This window comes from Rhagoletis pomonella, unplaced genomic scaffold, assembly GCF_013731165.1.
Source record: "Rhagoletis pomonella isolate Grant_MI unplaced genomic scaffold, Rhpom_1.0 Rhpom_scaffold_00014, whole genome shotgun sequence".
Classification (NCBI taxonomy): domain Eukaryota; kingdom Metazoa; phylum Arthropoda; class Insecta; order Diptera; family Tephritidae; genus Rhagoletis; species Rhagoletis pomonella.
The window spans coordinates 1,386,859-1,405,021 of record NW_023458568.1 but is presented as its reverse complement, the minus strand read 5'-3'; the positions used below and the strand labels follow the sequence as shown (position 1 = coordinate 1,405,021).

The 18,163-nt window shown below is 35.9% G+C and overlaps 1 protein-coding gene across 1 annotated transcript; it reads right to left on the bottom strand.

Moving 5' to 3' along the window:
- Positions 1-2,441: 2,441 nt before the first annotated feature.
- Positions 2,442-3,886, bottom strand: LOC118749062 (putative nuclease HARBI1). Its single transcript, XM_036483852.1, has 4 exons — positions 3,671-3,886; positions 3,301-3,617; positions 3,142-3,245; positions 2,442-3,087 (listed from the first exon to the last, which is right to left on the bottom strand). Exons 2-4 carry the CDS (start codon positions 3,443-3,445, stop codon positions 3,019-3,021), a joined length of 318 nt encoding a protein of 105 aa, XP_036339745.1. The 5' UTR covers positions 3,446-3,617; positions 3,671-3,886; the 3' UTR covers positions 2,442-3,018.
- Between the last annotated feature and the right edge of the window lie 14,277 nt (positions 3,887-18,163).

Genomic DNA, 18,163 nt, shown 5'->3' with positions numbered 1-18,163 from the left:
TGTACACAAAATTTTTTCAAGCAACACATTTTCTTAACAAACGTGAAACACGAAAATAGTGCGATGTTTTAAACCACCTAGTTGCGAGTTAAGACGGCAGCGATGTTGTGTTGTACTACGTGATTCATCTCGCGTTTGTGAAAACCACTTCAAGGAAAGTGATTTCATTTGCTGTTCGTCCGAGTCAAGCACTTTCAAACAAGCTCGTTTATACCCAAACTATTTCGCATAAAAAAAAATTTAATTTCAAAATTGTTAGAGTTAAGCTCTCATATCAAATTGGAAAAAATGTAAAATCATACTTTTATAAGTGTCGAATAATGTTTAGGATAAAAAATTTAAATATAAAAATAAACGCACAAAAGCATAAAAGTTGGACAATTAAAAGGAAGAAAATTGCTAAAACGGTTTTATAAACAATTTGTTTTATTTTATTGACAAAATATATATATTCCAGGTAATGTAAGTAAAACAAAACTATAATCAAAATCAAAGGCTTGGGTATCAGTGCTGACAAGATACATGCATCACTAAGGGTTAATTCGTTTGTTTATACCTTTTGACATTATAGTACCTTAAAAGAGAGCCGCACTGAGTTGTCAATCACACCTTGTTTAATACACCTTGCTTCCAACTAAGTAAAAGATAACTGTCAAATGCAAAACTGAGAGTGAGTGCAAAACTGTAACATCTGCCTTAATTTACATTTTTGTCTGCTGGGTTTTTTTATTGTTGTTGTATGGACTTCAAATCATTATGAGAGAGGGAGTAGGGATGTACCAACAAGAATATACAACAAAAGGAGGAGTCGTTAGAACTTGGAAATATAGCGGTGACTGAAACAAAAAGTGTTAAACCATGTTACAGTTTTGCTCGTCACTGTATATGAACGCATGCTGTTTGGTCCACCAATACATACGCGTATGAACAGCGGAAATTTTTTCTACCTAACATTCGCGAACGCGAACTATCTGGACTTTATGCTTCTCGTTCGCGAAGGAGAACCAATACAGAATATTTGATACGTTCACCTTCGCGTTCGCGTACGAAGGTGAGTGAATATTTCCAAACCCTGTACACTATAAAATTTTAAAATATAAATCATATATATAGGGAAACAAAAAATTTCCTCTCCATTTTCACATTGACAATTCACAATAGAGCAGTTTTTTCACTTAACAATACTACCCTTCAGGTTGCGTATTTTTTAACCGATCTGCCTGAACCCGGATAAATAGGCGAGTTTGTGTTAAGGGCTAACTATAATATGAATAAGCTGCCGTAACTGACTGTCAGAAAATCAACGAAAAGTCTGTCAAATGCATAAGCAACGTAGTGTAGACTTTTAGGTGACTATGGCCCCTATTGCGAGTGTCGACTGGCAGTAGAATAGAAATTTGTCGATCGAGTCGATCATCTTTTATTTTGCTATTGTGTAACTTGATCGATAAAAATTTGTACTATTGTGAACGGTTGACAGAATTCTAAACAGCGGTTTGTTTGTTTACATTTGTTTCTCTAGTGTTTTATTTACATCATTTTTAAAATAATGGCTTTTATTATAAAATTTAAAAAATGGACACAGTTGAAATATGGTTTAGTGATGAGGAAGATGATGTGGAAGCTAATAGATTAGCAGAGTTGGCTAAAGCAAGGAGGGAATGGCGAGATTCGTCGGATCCCTTGGAATTGGAAGCTGAAGTGTATGTACATATGTGAGTTTTATGAATAGAAGTTGCGTTCCCGATACTTCACGGTTCTTAGCAGGAAAAGCTGTTTTCCTCATTAATAAACTTGATGGAGTTTTAAGAAGTACGGTACGGTTTAGATATTTGTACAATGATGTTGGGTATTTATGTCCAAACGCGTGATCCGAGTTTAAAAACTTTAACATACAAGTGTAGTGAAAGAATTCAACTTTAATTTAAAATAAAGATTTCATTTTCCGAGGACTAGTCAATTAATAAATTATTCAGTTTTTTGTAAACTTTTGATGTTGGTTCTGCGCAAAAAGACTGTGGATGGCGTAGCCGGAGTTATATGCACAAGAAATATTGTATATGTATCTTTCCCAATAGAAGCAGAGCTTCCTCCCCTCCTCTTTCCGGAAATTCCTTTGATTATGTCCTCATTCTCCCTTATCAGCTTGACCAACCGCGCAAGTTGCCTTTTGTTGATTATAATTTTTGATCTGTATTTCAGACACATACATACATATGTATATTTCACAATTTTTTACAACTTCCAGTTCAATTGACTTACTTTTTATCCATTATAGTACCACTTTCTTATGTAAATTTTATAAACGCAAACTCCAACGACTAAAAAACAGCAATAGAAGGATGAGCGATTAAAAAGTATTCACAGTCGCTAATTGAGCGACTAAGCGACACTCGCAATAGCATCGATAATCGCTTAATAGTCGTTTATCTACTGCCAGTCGACATTCGCAATAGGGGTGTATATTTTACTTACATGAGTTCAGTGTTGCCACATTTAATCAGATATAACAATAGCCACTGTCAAGCAGTTTGTTGTAGATCACAGAATTATAGTAACCTAGAAACGCCGAAGAACTGGGCTCGAATCGTAACAGTCGTGAACGAGCAACTCGTCACGTAAAAATGACAAAATCGGATTGTGACAGACGTGAACGAACTTCTCATATCGTAATTCGGTATTATGACAGGCGTGAACGAGCGAGTGAACGTACTCGTTCGTTCGAACTGTCATTCGATTAATATTTGACGAACGCACGCACGCAAAATTTGATAACATTTTTTGAAAAATGTAAGTAATTATAAAATTTGTGCAAACATATACAAGTTCATAGCTATTTTTCTTATTTTAGGACCAACTACAATAAATTAAACTCCACGCAGAAGGAACTCATGGCGGAGTTCATGGCCGAACACCCTGACTTGGCAAAGAATTTACTCCCAAACTGCTCTCAGGGAAAAGCAACGGCCAACCGTTTGTGGGAAAACCTCACCAAACAATTACATGTGGTGGACCTTTTCAGGAGTCATGGGCTGCACCTCTATATTGACAATTTATGGCAAGAATCTTGCAAGTGTGGTCACAAATCTGGCAAACGGAATATTAGCAATAAAATGTTAAAATGAAAGAAGAGAAACTTACTAGCATAACGTTAAGACTATGGTAACCTTTCCTGTTGAAGTACATGTGCTCGTCTCTAATTGGCTTTTGTAATCCAATGTGTGTTCCGTCTACGCATCCAACCACTAAAAGGAAAAACATTGGATTCACTACGCATTTCATTAGAACGCCTCTTCCTACCTCCAGGTATTTTATATTTTTCCGCAAACCGCTTCTTACATCTGGAAGATTCGTTGGGCTGGAACTTTATAAATTCCGGACACAATTTGCTTTCTATTTCTTTTAAGACGTTGGACGTCAATTTTGATACCGTGCTCTGGCACATACCTCAGGTAATCGCTACCAACTGTTTGCTGATAGCTACCACTTGCAAGGAGCGAGAGGCTTGCAGCCAATTGCAAGCAGCAGGAACGGCTTTTGTGTCATCGCAGTTTATGTTTGTTTTCGATAAAACATACTGGAATGCCTCCTTGCTTAACCGAAATCTTTTGATGAATCTGCAAGTATAGGAGTAGAGAAGGTAATTTATTTCCTATGTATAATTACTTACGCGTTGTCGGATAATGCCAATGGATTGCTTCTGCCCCGAAGTTGCTTACGCACAACTCTCGTCATTTTCGCTTTCGCTAGAGCTTAAATAAAATAAAAGGCTCGGATCCATTTTAGTTTTGCCGCTTTTCTTTATTTACTTTTCACTTATTTTGACACTTCAATGTCTATTGTGACTTAAAAAAGGAAGAAGAAGAGAAAAATAATCGATAACCAAATAAACTATATATATATGTACCAAGTCCCAGTACTCTACCTTGAACACCTTTAGAGATAAGCAGTATAAATCAGTAAATTTGTACGGGAGGAACCATGTCCCCTTTTCGAATAACGCAAATTTTTCTCCATGAGTATGGAATTAATTTTGTATACACATCTCGGTGCCAAGTTCCAGTCCTCTGCAATAAACACCTCCAGAGATATGCAGCATAGAAAAATCAATTTGCATGGGAGTTGCCACACCACCTTTTCCAATAACTCTCATTTTTCTCCATGAGTATGGTATTAGTTTCACATACATACATACATATGTATTTCCATACCAAGCTTGAGTGCTTTACCCCAAACATTTGAAGAGATATGCAATATGAAACTTTCAGTCAGTATGGGAGGTGCTACGCCTCTTTTCCAAAAACGTCAATTTTTCTCCGTCAATATGAACATGATTTCACACAGTGTTGGCAAACTGTTAATCTGATTAACGATTAAAAATTAAGGAGTAAAATGTTAATCGCGTTTGACGATTAAAATTAATTAGTCGTAATCAACTGTACGATTAATGATAACATTTTTTTAATCATTAATCCAATTAAAAATAAAATCTGATTAATTTGTCTAGTTTGTCCGAGTTTGAAACCAAACACCAGTTATAGTAATTATTTTGTGTTTTACGCTTATAAAAAGCACATAATATAAAAAAATTATAATTATTGTTATTAGTAATACATAAACTGGGAACTTTTACAAACCTAGTTTGTAAAACGTTTGTTGGTATATATCTTAATGAAAATGCACACCAAATTGCTTAGATTGATGAGGAAGCCCGACTTAGCCATACCGGATTAACTTGCTTTGTGTGCACAGGGAAATTCCAGCATAACTTAATTAATCACCAAACCTACTTGATCAAATTAAGAGTTAATGATTAAAAATTAATCTTTTAATCGCTGTAACTGTTTAGTCGGATTAAAATTAATCATGATTAACTGTAATCAGATTGAATTTAATCGAATTAACTAACTAATTAAAACATCAATCGATTAATGCCAACATTTATTTCACACACATATCATTATACCAAGTTTCAGTTCTCTCCCACAAATACTTCCAGAGATATGTATGTAATATGAAAATTCCAATTTGTATAGGAGGCGCCTTGAGTTATCGGACTTACTTTCAGTCTAAGACCATCCTTCCGAAATCCGTAGTAAGTGTACTAAATTTCGTTCTGATCGGAAACCCGGTTAAGGAAGTAGCCTATTTTTCAGTCCAGGTCATAAACCATCTTTGAACAAAATTTCATTTTCAAACAGGTGGCAATTCTTAAAAAAGTAGCCTATTTTCCAGTCTAGGTCATAAGCTATCTGTGTGCAAACTTTCATGCAAATCAGTTCAGTCATTTACGCGTATTAATTTAATTAAACTTTCCTAATACGTGATAACTCTTAAAATAGTAACCTATTTTCCAACATAGGTCATAAGCTATCTCTGTGCGAAATGTCATGCAAATCTGTTCAGTCGTTTCCGCGTATTAATTTAATTAAAACTTTTTTAACAGGTGGCAAGTCTTCCAAAAAATTAACCTATTTTCCACTGTAGGTCATAAGTTATCTGCTTGCAAAATTTCATGCAAATCCGTTCAGACTTTTCCGCGTATTAATTTAATTAAACTTTTTTAGCAGGTGGTAACTCTTAAAAAAAGTAGCCTATTTTTCAACCTAGCTCATAAGCTATCTGTGTGAAAACTTCCATGCAAATCAGTTCACTCATTTCCGCGTATTAATTAAATTAAACATTTCTAACAGGTGGCAACTCTTAAAACCTTGCCTACTTTCTAACCTAGGTCATAAGCTATCTGTGTGCAAAATTTCATGCAAATCCGTTTAGTCGTTTCCGCGTATTAATTTAATTAAATTTTTTTAACAGGTGGCAACTCTTCCAAAAAATTCGCCTATTTTCCACTGTAGGTCATAAGCTATCCGCTTGCAAAATTTCATGCAAATCCATTCAGTCGTTTCCGCGTATTAATTTAATGAAACTTTTTTAACAGGTGGCAACTCTTAAGAAAAGTAGCCTATTTTCCAATCTAGGTCATAAGCTATCTGTGTGCAAATTTTCATGCAAATCCATTCAGTCGTTCCCGCATATTAAATAAATTAAATTTTTTTAACAGGTGGCAACTCTTAAAAAAATAGCCTATTAGCCAATCTGGCCCATAAGCTATCTGCGTACCAAATTTCATACAAATTCGTTCAGTCGTTTCCGCGTGATGATTTCCCAAACATCCAAACATACAAACTTTCACATTTATAATATTAGTAAGATAGTAAGATAAGACTAGTAAGATTAGTAAGATAAAGAAAAAAATTACCAATTTCGATAAAAAAAATACCAATGCGGTAACACTGCATGTGTTACATATGTACATACACACGTACGAGGAGAAACAGCTGATTCCGTACGGAAGGTGCGATTAGTATCGCTCTTTCCTTAAGCAAATGACGTTTGGCGAAACTTGACGAAACTTGATGTTAAGCACATTATAGTTTCAGAATAGGATTTATGTGTATTCGCACGTTTGCATACGCTTGCTTATTCATATTATAGTTAGCCCTTTATTGATTTGCATGTATTTCATCATTTAAGCAAGTGTTATTTTGTAGCTCGGTTGCAAAAGAATGCAGCTATTGAAATGGTACATTTTTTGCATAATGTACTAGGCATGGAGATGGTAACTTCTGTGCAATCGAAAAAAATCAACTTAGTACAGAGAGCCACACAGTACCGAAAAAATAAATAAATTGTGGCATAAAAAAATTAATTGGAAGCCCCTGAATCTCAGGGTGAAAAATCCAATCTCGGAACCCTAGGCACATACGATAATTTCCCGCAAAGGGGTCGATGTAAAGATGTATGATTCCACCGTCACGGGTGGGACATTTGTATAGACAAAATTTTCACCCTCATTGCGAGAGTCGTGTCGAATGCAAGTCGTTTTTCGAGAGTCGAATCGTATCGAAAATTTCCACTCGACTAGTGTATTAAAACGGAAAAGCACTGTATAGTTTTCGACAAATTTCGTCGTTTACTTTTTCCAGCACGACAGCTTGTTTATGAAGTGATAAAGTGCAAAAATTAACTAAAAATTACTATGAATACTGTTGTATTTAACAAAATATGAATAGCATAGAAATATTTTACAGCTCATCAGAAGACGAGGATCAAATACAGCAGCTGATAAAATTGCGAAGACATTTGAGGCAGCAATTAAATGTATATGATTTGCCAGATGTGGAGTAATTTTTCTGAAAATGCATATGTACATATGCGAGTGTTTATATGTTGTTTAACTTTTTCAGGTTTGTGCGAAATTTCAGCCTTTCGAAGCAAGCATTTCAGTTAGTACTGGAAGAAAATGCATTACCAGACGCAATTCGTAGTACTGCTGTGCAACCAGCCATAAAATTAGCTGCCACTTTGAACGTTTTGGCCAAGGGCAGCTACCAGCATGGAGCTGGAAACCAGTTTAATCTAGGCCTCGCTCAACCAACCGTCAGTCTCATCATTAAAGAGTTGATACCTTTAATGGAGGAGAAACTTTGCTGCAAGTGGATAAAAATGCCAGACAACGACGAAAAATTACAAATAAAAGAGCATTTTTATACAAAGTTTCGTCTCCCTGGCGTAATAGGATGTGTTGATGGAACGCACATAGCAATAAGAACTCCAGGTGCTGAAGAACGCCCACATTTCTACAACAGGAAGGGTTTTTATAGTTTAAACACAATGGTGGTAAGTGGCATTAAACATTTCTATCCTACCTAATTTTTTTTTGCACTAAAGGTATGTGATCACAAAATGCGAATTTGGAGCATAGACCCGAGATATCCTGGATCATGTCATGACTCACTGATTTGGAGATCAAGTGACATAAGGTCATATTTACAAGCCCAATATAATAACGGAGAGCACAATACTTGGTTATTAGGTATTTTAAAACTTCCAATTTGTTTTAATAAACTGCAACATCTTTATTTAAGGAGATGCTGGTTACCCATTAGAGCCGTGATAACTCCATATAGAAGCGCAGGAGAAGGTACACACCAAAGTACATTCAATAAGTGTCATTCAAGGGCTCGAAACGTTGTTGAGAGAACTATTGGTGTGCTCAAAAATCGTTTCCGTTGCCTTTTGAGCTCTCAGCGATTAATGTACGATTATAATAAGGCAAAATCGATTATAAATATATGTGCAGCTTTGCACAATATTTGTATACATTTAGGAGAAGTTGCACAGGAGAAGACCATAAATGAAGATAGTGAAGAAACAAGTATAGACACGACGTCACTGCCACCTGAGGATTTAACAGCTGCAAACATTAGAAATTCACTGATGAACACTCTGATTAATTAAAACCTATTTATGTTTTGCAATTCAGTCTTTTGTTTATTCATAAAGTGTAAAATAAAAGTGTTAATTCAAAATTACTCTTAAGACTACTTTTTGAATTATTTCTTTCCAAAATGTTTAACTTCATTCTTTGTATTTTTAGTTTTTCCTGTTTAAGGAGTATCTTTTCTTTCCTTTGTTGATTTTTGATTTTGCGTTGAGTTTCATTTTGCTCCAGTTCTTTTTTGTAAAGTCTCAGGCGTTCCTCCTTTAGTTTGAATCGCTTTCTTTCGTAGCGCTCTGTTTCTTTCAAATGGCCTTCTATACGTTTAAGTGAGTTTTTCACATCTTCATACAAATTACTCTGTACTTCAGTTTGCTTTTGAAGTAAAAGTTCCCGGTTCGTCGCCGAATATGTTTTCTTTTGGGTTAGCCTTTCTTTGTTCGGTGCGGGGGTGTTTTGGTTGAGTTTGTTCTTGAGGGTGGAATATTCTCTCTATTTTCATCACTGTCATTAATTATACCGTTGGAGATTATTTCTATAGACTCTGAAGTATTACGGTCTACATTTGATACGTTTAAAACTTGAGAGCTTGTGCACGGTTGGTCATCTGATGGTGTAAAACATGCTACCCCTCCGGGATTAATTTGCTTATTAAATTGAACCAAATTAGCCACAGACTCCTCTAGTGGAGAAAGAATACGCTGCGTAAAAATTACACCTCCTGTAGCCCTTGATTCGGAAGCGTTATGGCGCAGCTTGCTTTTTACTGCATATTTTAAATCATGTCAAACCTATTTGATTTTTATTTGTTTGAAAAAGTAAAGTAAGTTAATCAGTAATATTCAGAGTTATTCCAACTTTATCATTTATAACCTTTTGCCAACCGCTTCCATCACGAACTGGGGGCCTAAGCTGTTGCATTTGGTTGCAATTTTTTCCCGCTCGGCTTTTACTTGGCTTTTGGTTAGCTCTTTATTCCAACCCATAGCCAGTAAAGGTTTTTCTACTAAATATCCAACCATTTCTTCAAATTGTTGTTTATTCGTCACTTTCATTTTAAAAATTACGCACTAATGGTTACTTCTTCGACAAATAGAACGGTAATTGTAAAAATGGCGTTTATTTCTCGACGTTGCCGTATCGAATACTTTACACAATGCGACAAAAGGCTGCGACTGTAGGCAATGCCAGTCTTGTCGAGTCGTGAAATTTTGTCTAATTTACGACTTACGCAATGAGGGTGTTTCTTTGTTTAAATTTCATTCATTCATTTTATTTAAACCTGCTTACAAACTGTATGTTTTTAGCAAACTTTCTAATAGTTACATTTGAGTTTACATGTTTGAGAGTTACATAATTATTCGCAAATGTATTAAAAGTGGAAGTATTTTACGAAGTATTAAAAAATAAAAAGTTTCAGTAGCTTACACAATTTAATCATTTAATATGTTGGCTCGGAATCGCAAACAGTTAACAACATAGAGGTACACCCTTCTGACTGTAAATTGGTCTGTCAATTGGAATATTTGCATTGGATTGCTTTCAGATTCCTTTAGAAGTGGTCCTAGGTAGTAGTCCCTAAAGGAACAATAAATTGAGCACTTGAAGAGCAGATGCTCTATGCTTTCCATTTTATCTAAATTGCACTGGGTACATAAAGCATTTGCGTCTATTTTATAAACCATGCCTTCGATGCAAAACCTTATGTTGTACTTCGTCGATAGGCGAACTTGGGCAAACATTTTACTCATGTAGAAGTTTTTCCTAAAGAGAAATTATGGGGCCACACTTTCGTCGAGTGATCGTAAAATTTTGCAGTTCATGGAGGGAGAATTGGAACAGCTTAGTACATCCTGAAATTTTAAAAGACGATCAATGCGCTCAAAAGCTAGTTGCTCTAAAGCTTTCCAGGCATCCGAACTCAGCGTCTCCCATATATGAGATAAACCAATTTTGTTTAAGAATTGGTTGAATTGTGTTACCCAGTTGTATTCAGGTTCCGCATTTGTGTTTAAATAATAATAAACCTGTCAAAGGAAGCAAATTTTTGGGAGGCGATTTTGTTCCATATGCAGTAGAGAAATTATATATTTCCAACCCATTTTGAATATTTTTGATTCGAGTTTCAGGGTATCTGTCTCTAATCTAAGTTGTGCGTTAGGCCTAATCTTTGGTAAAGCAAGAATTTTCTTGTAAAATGACGACTGAACAATCTCCAGTTGATTCGTGTATCTCAATCCCCTAAGCGTGCAGCGCGTATAGTAAGGTTGCGGAAACAACGCTATTAAAGAGTTTGACCCTCCCGTCCCAAGGGTCAGCCTTACATCGATGCAGTGTTTGCAAAGCTGCGCCTAGGGCGCTGTTTCCACTTTTTATCGCGGCGTCGGAAGCCGCTTTCCCCAGCGTGGAGCATGAAAAGGTAACACCCAGATATTTGTATGTTTTGACTATATCGATTTTTTGACCTTGAAAGAAAAATTTGGCGTCTGTGGCCCTTCCACTCTTCCTAAAGTGTACAATTTGGGTCTTACTAGTGTTCACAGTAATTATCTAAAGCCTTTAGTATTTTACGTAGCCTTACTGGAGAGCTGGCAAGTGCGACCGCATCATCCGCAAATAATAAAAGGAGTAAGTCAGTTTTTCCGTCGATATTTATTCCCTCTATATTTTCACTTCGCAGCTCATCTTCAAAATCTGAGATAAATAGCAAAAACAAAAGAGGGCTAAGAATTTCCCCTTGTAAAACTCCCGTTACTCTCCGTTACAGTAATGCTTTGTGAAGTAATACCTTCTTGTCTTATCACAAACGATGCACGCTCGTAAAGGGATTTTACTAAGTGTATGAATCTAACACTCACGCCTTTTGCATATAGTTTCTGCCACAGTAGATCATGATTAATTGAGTCGACAGCTCGACGAAAATCGATAAATAGGGCGAAAACAGAAGATTTATTTTGTCTCATATGAATCTGTAAGGCAGACTGCAGAACGAAAATGTTATGTTAATTATAATGTTGTGTTAGTTAATCGGTGCGAAAGTCTATGTAAAAATTTTTGAAATTGTATTACTCAGTGCGATACCTCTGTAGTTCAATGGATTTTTTGGATCTCCGCTCTTATGAAACAGTACTAAGAGAGATTGTGACCAAGACTCAGGGATTCTACCATGTGATAGGATACTATTAAATAATGAGTGCAAATAGTCTATGCCTTCATCAGGGAGACATTTATAAAATTCTCCCCCAACCATGTCCTGACCTGGAGCTTTGTTATTTTTGCAGGTTTTGATTGCAAGTTTGATTTCTGTGAGCGACATCTCGTCGTCTAGTGTTTCATCAAACCTCAGACCTGGAGCTTTGTTATTTTTGCAGGTTTTGATTGCAAGTTTGATTTCTGTGAGCGACATCTCGTCGTCTAGTGTTTCATCAAACGTTCCAAAAAAAGTTAGGTCTCTTAGTATACGCCGTAGGTAAATTTCGTAATAAAATTGTTCCCATTCAACTAGCGGAATAGGGTTTGATATTGGATGCTTTTTGTTGCATTCTCTGATGACACTCCAAAACTCTTTTGAATTTTTTACATTAGCAAACTTGTTTTTGGCAGCTACGTCGTATGCTCTTTTTTTGCAAGAATGATAGAATACAAGTAAACAAAGAATAGAGCGAAAAGAACGAGTTGAAACTGCCAAAACAGTTCACTTTACAGCGAAAAACGTGTTTTAATTTTGCTAAATACGTCGGCCGCTGTGGTGTAGTGGTAAGCAGTGTGCGCTTCTACTCCGCAACGCCTGGGTTCAAACCATGGTCAAAGCAACATCGCAAAAAATATAGAAAAAAGGTTTTTCTTAACAGCGGTCGTCCCTCGGCAGGCAATGGCAAATCTCCGAGTGTATTTCTGCCATGAAAAACAGCTTCTCATAAAAATACAATCGCCGTTCGGAGTCGACGTAAAACTGTAGGTCCCTCCGCTTTGTGTGACAACAACTTATGTGTAAGCGCCAATCTATATATGTATAAATACGAAAATATTGCATTTTCACATAATCTATTAGAGTAGGGATGCACAGCAGAAGTGCACGTAGTCGAGGTCGCGGGCAAACTGCGCGCACGCGAGCGTGCTAGGCGAGGAGAAGTGAGATGTACGGAGATGGCATCGTATACATATTAACCACTACACACTTATTTTCAAGTAAAAATGCGTGTATGTATGTGTACTTTTGCGACAACTGAGCCAGTGTGGCATCAGACCACCAGAAAAAGCCAATTTTTCCAAAACAAAAGCGCCAAGTTTTTATTATCATGTTTAATAATTTTTTTGAATCAGTAAAAAGTGTATATACATATCCATTTCCTCACGTTTTTATTAATAAATTAATTTCAATACATTTATAACAACGCAAAACATTTTTAATTTACCTATTCCTCACATTTTATTCAGTAAATAAATTCCATCTTAATGTAGAATATTAGTGTATAGTGTATACATATGTACATACATATGTACCTATGCATTCGGTGTGCTTAAATTAAAAAAGCATCACTAAATACCGCACCAAGCATTGAATTCCAATTATTTTGGCTTTTTGGTTTCCCAAAAGCACTAAATTTATTGCAAAATGCACGACCTTGGCAACAGTGAGCTGAGCACATCAATGCTCAAACAGTGATGCCAGACCAAATATTGAGTAAATGCGCTATGTATATTTTTCTTTTAAAGCAAAAGTTCTAATTGGCGAGGGTATTGATTTTTGGTTCTTACATAGAACACTGATAAGATTCACAAACTTATCTTAGGACTTAATTAAAATAATCAACATTATTTGTAGACGAATATATTTGTGTTCGTATGAAATAGTAGCTTATGTCGGGAGGCTGGCTTTAGTAAAATGTACCATTTCCTATATTCTTTAAACCACAAGGAATTTTTTTATGAAACTTTATACGAATATTGACTTGCTAGCATCGCAACTGCCTCTTTTACGTTTATTTTCCCAGAGTTCTTCAACGACTCGGCGCCAGTGAGTCTTTCGCAATCGTATGCTACGAATGGTTCATTATACTAAAGCCATTCTTCCGACATAAGCTACTATTCTATACGAACACAGATGTGTATACTTCCTAATAGGCTTGTAAAATACCCAATACCCAAATACCTCGCATGAGTTATTATCGCTAAAAAATTGGGTACGCTCAAATCTGGCATCGCTGCAGCAAGTACTTTGTCACGCCAGTGAAACAGTGTTGGTATTTTAAGTACAATTGTACTTTTTTCAGTACAATTAATTTTAAAAAGTACAAAAGTACAATTGCCGATTTTAAGTACAATTTCAACATCAAAAATACTTTTTGAACCAAACGCTCAAATCTCCTCTAGCACTTTGATTCTTAATCCGTTTACATTTAAGTAAATGGATATACCTATATTTCATATTTGCTACAAAACGAAATTATGAATTGTATTTTCAATGTAAACGTGATTGTGAACAGTAATATTAGTGATGTGCGTTATAGTGATTGCGATTTCTTATCACCGGCGGGTGAAATATCCCTCATCGCTATTTATTTTGAAAAAATCTTTGGAAATGCAATTTACATAATGGCGATCCTGCAGAAATAGGAGTAATTGAGCAATTCGGGGGTTGAAAGTATAAAAATGTATGTAAATTCCATGCGTTGAAATTATAAATTTCGCTTGAGGATTTCCATTTTATCGATAGTGATCTCATTGTATGTTCATTTATATGAACTGACCTATATAGTGTATTAATGTTTTATCATCATTGTCTTCATATTTGACAAAATTACACGGTCACCCGGTATTTATTTTATTTTTTTAAATAATTTTAATTATTTTTTTTATAAAATTGTAGCTCATTATCAAACAAAAACCTTGCAAATAAATCGAAACTGGAAAGAATTAAAAAAATCAACAAAGTTTCATCAAATTTTCACAGTTTGTTCAGAATTTGTAGACATGTTTTGGGTTAACAATTTTGTAGCCCATTCATTCTAGTATAATAAGGTGCAAGTTTGAAGTGTCTAGAAAATACCATTGATTTTTTGAATTTTTCTGTTTGCGGTGTTGCGCACTTTCTTCCATATAACGAACGTTCGCATTTTATGTTATAATGAATGCCGCGTGTAGCGTTGTTGTTTTTTATTCCAATATTTTAAATTAAGCTTTATTTTATAGTTTTTCTTAGACGATGATAAATGATGTACACAAATTTCAGTATGGAAGAAAAGTGCAACACCTTCAACGAAAAAAGTTCCCAAAAATCTACGCGAATTGAATGTGCTATCTCGATCATTTTAACATCTCGGTCTCGCCCACCACTAAAAATGATTATTTAACTCTAAAGTATATATTAAATGATATTTAATATTTGCTTTAGAGATGAAATTTCGACAAATTTGTTTAAACAAAAATGTTAAGCGCATATGCAGAATGTGGAAGCGAGATTCTTATGCTTGCGTTTCTGTGTTTACATAACTTATCAGTTTAAGCACATACGATTAAATGTAAAAAAAATATGTTTAATTGCGGATCCGAAAGAAATATTTTTAGTTGCATTGAGTTACTCAAAAATAGTGCCGAAAATCAATCGATTGTGCTGAAGGTGCGGCTGTATCCGAAAGGGCCGAAAATGGCACAATGCACACTCATTTTCCATCACTGTCACACATACAATCTCACTATTCTGTTGACTTCGTTTTGCCCTTCCGATAACTTTTTGCTTCCGCGCTTGCCAAGCACCGCTGTGCAAAGCTTTGCACGCGCAGTCGCCCGCGACACATATGTGCTGACTTGGGCATCTCTATATTAGAGAATAGTGAACGTTTTAGTGCACTCGATTGCTTTGCAATCGAAGCTGCTGCAGCAAACGTTTTAGTGCACTCCATTGCTTTGCAATTAAGGCTGATGCAGCAAACTGCGGCAGCATCTCAGCGGGATTGATTAGTTAACTTGCTAAAGGAGGATGCTTGGAACAGAAGCGAAGTCATTGTGATGCAATGCTGTCAATATAATAATAAAGATACATTTCGATAACGGCTTTACCGTGCCCTATGTACACAAAATGCAGCGATTCGTCAGCGCTACACTTCCATCATCTACGCATCTCGCATCTTAACGGCTGTCGAAATTTAACACACGGCACTTAATTTTATTAGTTTTTACGCAGTCTTCAACTCAAAAATCACTCAGAAATTGCAAATTAACACCATTTAAACTGATTTTTCACTTATAATTAAAATTCTCTTTGTCCTGATTTGTGAACAAAGGTTTATTTACAAGTTACCACAACTGTCAAAATCGGCAAAACCAAAGTAGCGGTACCACTGACGGCGCCACCTTTGTTCGCTGCACCGTGCTTTTTTTTTGCTACTTAGCAACTTTTTATACTCTACTTTTAAGTTTACATAATTCGATTTATGTTCACTACTAAACGATGAATTTTTGCACAGCCTAAGTGCTTTTCTGAGCTCACGTTTATTGCTAAGCAACTCTTGATCAAACCAGGGATTTTTAAAGTAGCTTGGTGATTTCCCTGACGTGTTTTTTAACATGTTGAGTTTTTGAGCTGACCTTTTTATTGATGCTATCAGGTTTGAATATTGGGTCTCAACTGAAGCATTAATAATGTCGCAGTGAGAAAGGCAATCCTCCCCACTCTGAAGTGCAATAAATTGTGGTGCTTTTGTAGCGTCCCATTTCAATATTTGTTTCTTGTGTGTTTTCTTAATTCCCCCAGATTTATTTCTCACATCACTATTAAGCGGTATATTTGTACTCAACATTATAGGGAAGTGGTCTGAGCTTACTACGTCAATTAACACTTCGACCTTTTTGATGTGAGGAATAGCTCCTACGTTTGCCCATATCAAATCTATAGCACTTTCTCCATTACTGTTTGAAAAGGTAAAGTTTCCTGGTATGTCGCCCGGTATGCGCCCATTTAGTAGAATAAGCCCATTTTTTGACATAAAATTACATAAATTTTTGCCCCGAGTATTAACTGTTTCGTCCGCAGAAATTCGCACTGTCTCTAAAATTGAGTTTAGCCCTAGAAGGAGACCGCAGCTACTTTCGCTACCAACTCGAGCGTTAAAATCACCACCAATTATGATGGGGACATTACCGTAGTTATGGGAAATTTCATCTAAAAGAATTTCTAAAAGGTCCAGCGCTGCCTCGATGTCATAGGTCGGTTTGACATAGACAGAGCCAATTATCAATTTAAAGTTACTTAAAACTATACAATTGAAAATCCATAAGGGGGATATATATATTACAAATGACTTAAAACTATTGTTTATTAACGATATCAAACCACCGCTTGCCCTGCCTGAAGATTTTTCTCTTGTTGCAGCAGCTGGGAAGTGTTGAAAGTTGTTCCACGGTGAAGGTGAATTGTTAAATTCAGTTTGCAGCCAGGTTTCGCACAATTCAATTATGTGTGCTTTAGCGAGAGACGTTTCATTGTAGATATTGGCGATACCATGGACGTTCCAAAATGTGATATTCAAAAAAGATTTACGCTCTACAGTATGGTCTTGATTATTTTGGATATTTGTTTTGTTTATTGGTTTTTTGAGCTATTTTTGTGGAGCAGTTGAGTAAAATCGACAGAGAATCGTTCATAATCCGTTGGATATAATTTCTTTATAACGTCGATTGCATTTGTTCGCCCCTCCATCAATTTTCGCTCTTGGTTCCAGTGAAGCCAATGGTTACCAATTTTAATGCGATCATTTCTCACTATTACTTTATGACGGTTACTAATTGCTAGAATCTCTTTTTTTAGTTGTAACATAGCCTTCTTGTTTTTTTGCCTATCTTCATTAAGATCTTATTCTATATAAATAGCTACACCAGCTAGTTTTTTAATATTTTTGAAAACCGCTTCGATTGTGTCGACTGAATCGACGGTCATTTTACCATTTTGATCAGAGATTTTCTTTGTTGACTTGACTGCGATGTTATTGGGCAACCCAAGAAGATCTTTACAAACTCGTTTTATTTCTGCAGTCGGAGGTTTATTGCTCTCGAGGCCTTTGAAAATTAGATTTTTCCCTTTGACGAGATCTTCCAGATCCGAGATCCGCCGGCAATCGATTATCTTTTGGGCTTTTAAACTCTCCACTTCCTGCTTTAGCTCTTCATTTTGAACAGTAAGTTTGTTAATAGTGCCTGAGACATTGTTGAGCTTCTCCAAAATATCCTTATTTGATTCTCTGATTAGTTTCATCAGGTCATCGACAGTGAGATCAGCAACCTTCTGCTTCCCTAGCGCTGTGTTATCTCAGTATTCCGGACTTAATTCGGATAATAATCTCTTTGATGGATTTTTCATTGGAGTTTCTTTCACAGACATTTTCCTTTTTTATTATTGTTTTTTAAGTTACCGGGCTCACCCTGTGGGAACAGATTTAGTGGAACTGATTTATCAACTGCACAACTGCACGCAACTTCGCTGAAGTTTGACTGAAAGAGTCAGCTGGTAATGTGATTTTTGTGATTACTTTGCGCGTAGATTCAATATTTTAATTCGTGTTTTCCACCAATATTCCCCGATCACAAACAATGTTTTTAACTTGCTCGCGCTAGCAAAACATTCAGACTCCCACTGGATACAAATTCCGCACCGAACGCTATGAATTGCAAGTATGCAGACAACCTTTCACGGAGCCGTCAATATCAACACGTATACTCTATCAAGGTATTCAACTCCTTAAGTATAAAATACTGAAGAATTATACATTTTGATAAAGCTACACCTAATTGACTATTATATGAGTTATTACAAAATGCGAAAAAATTCCAGCTTGTTTTTATATGGAAAAAAATATTACTATTTCTTCTGTCACAGGTGACAAAAAA

What these genes read in the sequence shown, in the direction of transcription:
- LOC118749062 (XM_036483852.1), bottom strand. Translation starts at nt 3,445, where the DNA reads ATGTGCCAGAGCACGGTATCAAAATTGACGTCCAACGTCTTAAAAGAA. An exon ending in AAAATATAAAATACCTGGAG is followed by an intron (nt 3,246 to 3,300) that starts GTAGGAAGAGGC and finishes TTTTCCTTTTAG; the next exon opens with TGGTTGGATGCGTAGACGGA. An exon ending in ATAGTCTTAACGTTATGCTA is followed by an intron (nt 3,088 to 3,141) that starts GTAAGTTTCTCT and finishes TCCGTTTGCCAG; the next exon opens with ATTTGTGACCACACTTGCAA.